We start from the raw sequence: 6000 nt of genomic DNA on the forward strand, positions 1-6000 counted from the left end.
CCCATTTGGACATGGAGTTGGACAACCTGCTCAGGCTGATCCTGCTTGGGGTTGGCCTAGGAAACCTCCAGAGCTCCCTTCCAACCTCAAATGTTCTGTAGTTATGTGATACCTGGCAGTATTTCTGAGAACTTTTCTGTGGTACCTTAAATCAGTCTGAGTCCTCGTGTCCATGGAACAGAGCTTGCTTTTAGGATGACTTCACTCACTAGGTAACCCTGATGAGCAGAGGTTACAAAAGCAGGCAATGTCTCAACCCACAGCAGTGTCCCCAGCCACTGGGTCCACTGTGTAGCACCTTATTCCTTGAGGATTATGAGTTGGAAGGAACCTTTTGAGGTCTTGGCCTGCCCTCAGATGGAGTAACTTGACGGTTAGATCACATTGGACTGTGCTTGGTTCAGCTCTCATGTTCAGAGGTGATTTTTTTCCTTAATATCATTTGAAATTTAAAATTTCCAGTGGTGAGCAGAGAAGCGCTCCATAAGCTCCTTTCCACACCCAGGAAGGTAATAGTGCACCCAGCAGTGCTCCTGAGAGAGGTCGGGACACAGGACAGGAGGCAATGTGAGCTGCAGTTCCAGGCACTGATGCTGAGCCCTGGCTTTGGGGTCTCCCAGCAGGTGCTGCCAGTGCCTGCAGCCACCAGAGTCCCCCAGCCCTGTGGGCGGCACTGGGTCCGGTCCTGACCTATGGGAGCTGCTCTGGCTGCAGAGGGGCTGCCAGGAGCGCTGGGGCTGGTGCTGCCCACCCTCACATCCTGCCCCAGGTGTCTCTTGGTCCCTGGGATCATTGCTGTGACTGAGGGGAGAGGCCGGCCTGGCTGGGGCCTGGCAGTAGTTTTGGGGTGGTGGCCTTGTGGGAACTTGCCGCAGTGCTGTGGCTCCTGTCCAGAGGCCTGACTCTGGGCTGGCCCAGCACCACTGCCCCACACACAGCCGCACATCCCAACAGGAGGAAGGAGCCAGACATCTCCAAGACCAGCTCCCACTTGGGATTTTGTACTTTCCCTTTGGCTGATGCCACCAATACTGAGCTTTAAACAGAAAGCTCAGCCATCAAGAAGTGAAAAAGTCCCATTTAATTCATATACAGCTATTACTTTGCTACAAGAAAGTCCACATTGATACACACTTTTAAACAGGCTTGGACGGGCTTCATCTGACACAATGCATGTTCATTCCTTAATATCAGTGGTAGGAGTGAAAGGATTTGGGGGGGGGGGGGGGAGGGGGGATGAAAAGCAGAAGCACCAACAGTTAAAAATAATGAAAGATGAAAACAAGACAAAATATAATAATGGAAAAGAAGGCAACACAAGGTTTGAATGGATACAGAGGGTCACCTGTGGAGAGATATGGGACATTTATGATTCCTGAAAAATGTCCATAAAAGCACTTTCAAAATAGAATCCTTTAGTGCTTGCATCCTCAGGCTGTAGATGAGGGGGTTCAGTGCTGGGGGAACCACAGAGTAAAGAACTGCCACAACCAGATCCAGGGCTGGAGAAAAGATAGAAGGGGGCTTCAGGTAGGCAAACACACCAGTGGTGATTAACAAAGAGACCACGACCAAATGAGGGACACATGTGGAAAAGGCTTTGTGCCGTCCCTGCTCAGAGGGCATCTTCTGCACAGTCCTGAAGATCTGAACATAGGAGAGAACAATGAAAACAAAACAACCCAAGAACAGAAAACTACTAAATGTGAGAAGTCCAAGATCCCTATGGTAGGAATGTGAGCAGGAGAGCTTGAGGATCTGGGGGATTTCACAGAAGAACTGGTCCACAGCATTTTCTCCGCAGAGGGGCAGTGAAAATGTATTGGCAGTGTACAGTACAGCATTGAGAAAGCCACTGCCCCAGGCAGCTGCTGCCATCTGGGCACAAGCTCTCCTGTCCAGGAGGGTCCCGTAGTGCAGGGGCTTGCAGATGGCAACGTAGCGGTCATAGGCCATGATGGTAAGAAGGGAACAGTCCGATGACATCAAAAAGACAAACAGAAATTCCTGTGCAACACATCCTGCATAGGAAATGGTCCTGGTGTCCCAGAGGGAATTGGCCATGGCTTTGGGGACAGTGGTGGAGATGCAGCCCAGGTCGAGAAGGGCAAGGTTGAGGAGAAAGAAGTACATGGGAGTGTGGAGGCGGTGGTCGCAGGCTATGGCTGTAAGGACGAGGCTGTTGCCCAGGATGGCAGCCAAGTAGATGCCCAGGAAGAGCACGAAGTGCAGGAGTTGCAGCTCTCGTGTGTCTGCAAATGGCAGGAGGAGGAACTCGGTGATGGAGCTGCTGTTGGACATGTGCTGCCTGTTGGGTATGGAGATCTGTACAGGTAGTAAAAGACAACGACATGTTAGGACAGGTTTCTCTGAGTGAAGCCTATGCCATTCCTTTTAGACCTCCCCTGCCATACTCAAATGCTTTTTGCTGCTCTGCTGGAATCTTTGGTTTAGCTCCATGACATGAGCTTCCTTTTTAAGGTTCAGTCTCCAATGAGGAACAGGGGGCTCTAGTTCTGCTCTCGCAAGGGAATCAGTCCTGACCAGTGCAGGGAGTACAAAGGAACATGGCAGGAGGGCAAGATTTTACTGTCAGATTTTGTCATATGAAATCCCTTCTTACACAAAAAGGAATAGAATCACAGAATGGCTCGGGTTGGAAGACCTTACAGATAATCTAGTTCCAGACACCTTGCCGTGGGCAGGGATGCTACCCACTAGATCACGATGCCCAGGACCTCATCCAGCCTGGTCCTGAACACCTCTAGGAACAGGACATTCACAGCCTATCTGGGCAATATGTTTCAGTACCTTGCCTCCCTCTGAGTGAAAAATTTCCTCCGAATCTCTAATATAAATCTCCCCTCTTTTAGTTTAAAGCCATTCCCCTGAACCTGTCATTATCTGATTGATCAAAAAGTAGATCTCCATCTTTTTTCATAAGACCCCTTTAAGTACGGAAAAGCTGCAGCAAGGTCACCCTGCTCAGCCCCAGCTCTCTCAGCCGTTCTTCGAAGGAGAGGTATGCTGATCATCTTCATGTCAGCATGTTAACATCTGCATTCCAGTGCTACATAATGTAGTTGGCAGAAAGGAGTTTTAGGGACTATTTTTAATACACATTCTCTTCCCACTCTTCATGCCCAAACAGTGTTCTCTGAAGTCAGAAATCCTAAGCATTTCTGCTGCACTCACAGTGAATGCCTGTGAGACCTGAGAGGCAAAGGGATTCCCTGTGGCTCAGAGCAGAGCGAGGGAGCTGGCTGGACTTGTCCCCAGCTGCCTGAGCTTTTGTAGATGGAGGGCAATCACATTTATGTTACCCTGAAAAGAAGCCAAATGCTGCTGAGACCAGATGAATCCACGGCCAATCTGTCAATGCCCAGCCTTTCTCAAGGTACCTGAACCACCAGCACCACACCTCTAGTCAAGGACACCAATCATTCATTTCACCAACCCAACTGTTGCCTGTAGCATCTCTCTGCTTCTTCCCCGGGTTTCACATAACACAGAGATGCTATGGAAAAGATTTGCAGCCTGCAGGACAGCTCACAGATTGAAAGGACACCCAAGGAGATATCCAAATGACCTGGTGATGGTCTTTCATGAAGGGAAAGTCAACTCTCTCCCCAGCCTCACAGATTGCATTGCCCACAACCCCCAGGCAGCTGACCCCCTCTGCAGTTGCAGCACAGGTGGAAATGGGCAAGTGGCTGGAGAAATGCACCTCTGCTCTGCTGGAGCTCTGTCTGCAGAAGACATGCTCCATGTCTGGGACTCATGGCTGTGAGGGCAGAGCCTTTTCTGGGTGGCAGAGGAGGCAAGGGGGCATGCTCAGAGGAAGGGGTCTGCACTGAGTGGAAAAAAAATATGGAGTATTCTGATGAATTCTCAAGACTTCTTATTAACCGTCCCCTCATTCCCTGATCATATCCCTGATACCTAAAGGTTTTCTTTCTGGGAGCTGATTCCCTGTCTTATTCCTGTTTCTGCTCACAGCCTCATCCAAATTTGTGCACAGTAATCTTTGCCCTTCAGAAACTTACCAATATGCAAGAGACTGCTTAGCTGCTTGTGCATCTTTGCAGGTGGAAAAGGACATGTCAGAAAGCCCAGATGGGGTCAGCAAAGTTGATGCTGTTTCTTTCAATATGAAGAGGAGAGACTGGAGGTACATTTGGGGCAGCTCACAAACATACCAATCATCAAAGTTCCAGTTCAGGAGTCTCAGCAATGCGTTCATATTTACAGCTCCTCTTCGATTTCTTCCTGCTTCCCATCCCTTCCAGTAGAGTAGGTAACTGAAAAGAGGGCAGAAAATCCCTATTTTGACCTTGCTTGCTTAGAAAAATTGTTTGGGAAATGCCCTTCATGTACAATGGAGCTGTGAGCAAGCTGCCCCAGGCAGCAGCCTCCCACCAGCAGCAGGACCCTGCCCTGCCGGGGGGGCTCCTTCCACCCACAGCTTCTCCCCGCAGCGCCCTGGACAGCTCCCCGGGCAGGCTGAGTGCTGAGCCTGGCAAGCGGCAGAGGCCCTGCCCCGGCACACAGCCCCTGGGGCACAGCAGGGACCCTGCTCTGCACCACAGCCCTGGACACCCCTGCCTGCACCCCCGGCTTCTCCTGCCTCCACGAACTGCGGCTGCATTGCCCTCCAGCCAGAGACTTACCAGGTGCAGGGCTGGGAAGTCTTCTCCCGCAGGGAGCTCTGGGCATGCTGCCACTTCTGCCTGCCTTTAAGCACTGTGTCTCTGCAGGCAGTGCCCCCAGCCCTGCTGCGCTGTGCACAGGAGCTGCTCCTGGGCAGAGCTGTCTCTCTGCAGCGCTGCCCGCTTGCCAGGAGCTCCCCTTGGGCCCAGGAGCCCGGCCCAGCTCAGCAGCAGAGGCCCAGCCCAAGGCCTCCCTTGCTCTGCCCCCCACCAGGCTCCCTGCACATGGCCCTGGGGCTCCAGGCTCACGGCTACTGGAAGGCAGCAGGGTCTCTCCTGGGGAAAACACTTGGAAGCAGACAAAGCAAACACTGACTGGCCCTCTCTAAACACTGTGCTGACTGATTCCTGCAGCAGGAATTGCTCTACCTGTGTGCAGGGCTAAGGGACGTGCCAAAGTTCCTCTCTGTTGTTCAACTTATTTATCAGTGAAGTGGATGATGTAACAGAGTGTACCTTCAGCAGCTTTGCTGATGACACAAAGCTGGGAGGAGAGGCTGATACCCCAGAGGGCTGTGCTGGCATTCAGAGGGATCTTGACAGGCTGGAGAGACAGGCTGAGAGGAACCCCATGAAGTTCAACAAAGGCAAGTGCAGGGTCCTGTCTCCTTCCTAGGGAGTAATAACCCCCAGCACCAGTACAGGCTGGGAACGACCTGCTGGAGAGCAGTTTTGCAGAGAAGGACCTGGGATTCCTGGGGGACATCAGGCTGATCACAAGTCAGCAGTGTGCCCTTGTGGCCAAGAAGGCCAACGGGATCCTTCGGTGCATTCGGAAGAGTGTTGCCAGGAGGCCAAGGGAGGTGATCCTCCCCCTCTACTCAGCCTGTACTAGTGCTTGGGGTTATTCCTCGCTGGGAAGGAGACACCACCTTTTCTTTGTGATGTCAAATGCATGAGAATCCTGACAGGGTCAGAAAAGTGGACATTTAGTTGGAGAATAAGTAATAGGGCTGAATTCTCCTGAAACGCTGCTTGTTGCTTGACAGAGTGGCACACTGCCATAGTCATGGTGACAGCCTGGCAGCTTTGTGCCTGCGTATTACTGTGAGATCAGCCATGGGATGAAGGCTTTCTTCCTTGTCTCTTCCGTTGAGAGATGGGTTTTGCCTCTCAGCAGAAGCTATTGCTGTCACATGTCACCTGGGCAACCCCTGTATTTCTGGAGGGTTGAATTTGGCTTGTTAAGGAGACTGTTTGGCAGAGTCCCTCGGGAGGCAGTCCAGAAGGGCAAAGGAGTCCAGGAAGGCTGGACACACTTCAAGAACGAAATCCTAAAGGCACAGGAAAA

General features: G+C 51.7%; 1 protein-coding gene across 1 annotated transcript; it reads right to left on the reverse strand.

Moving 5' to 3' along the window:
• Positions 1–1316: 1316 nt before the first annotated feature.
• Positions 1317–2319, reverse strand: LOC137847544 (olfactory receptor 14A16-like). Its single transcript, XM_068665827.1, has one exon. It carries the CDS (start codon positions 2299–2301, stop codon positions 1342–1344), a length of 960 nt encoding a protein of 319 aa, XP_068521928.1. The 5' UTR covers positions 2302–2319; the 3' UTR covers positions 1317–1341.
• Positions 2320–6000: the final 3681 nt, after the last annotated feature.

Source organism: Anas acuta, chromosome W (genome assembly GCF_963932015.1).
Source record: "Anas acuta chromosome W, bAnaAcu1.1, whole genome shotgun sequence".
Taxonomy (NCBI): Eukaryota; Metazoa; Chordata; class Aves; order Anseriformes; family Anatidae; genus Anas; species Anas acuta.

Excerpts from the sequence above, each read along its gene's own strand:
- LOC137847544 (XM_068665827.1), bottom strand. The coding sequence starts at position 2,301 with ATGTCCAACAGCAGCTCCATCACCGAGTTCCTCCTCCTGCCATTTGCA.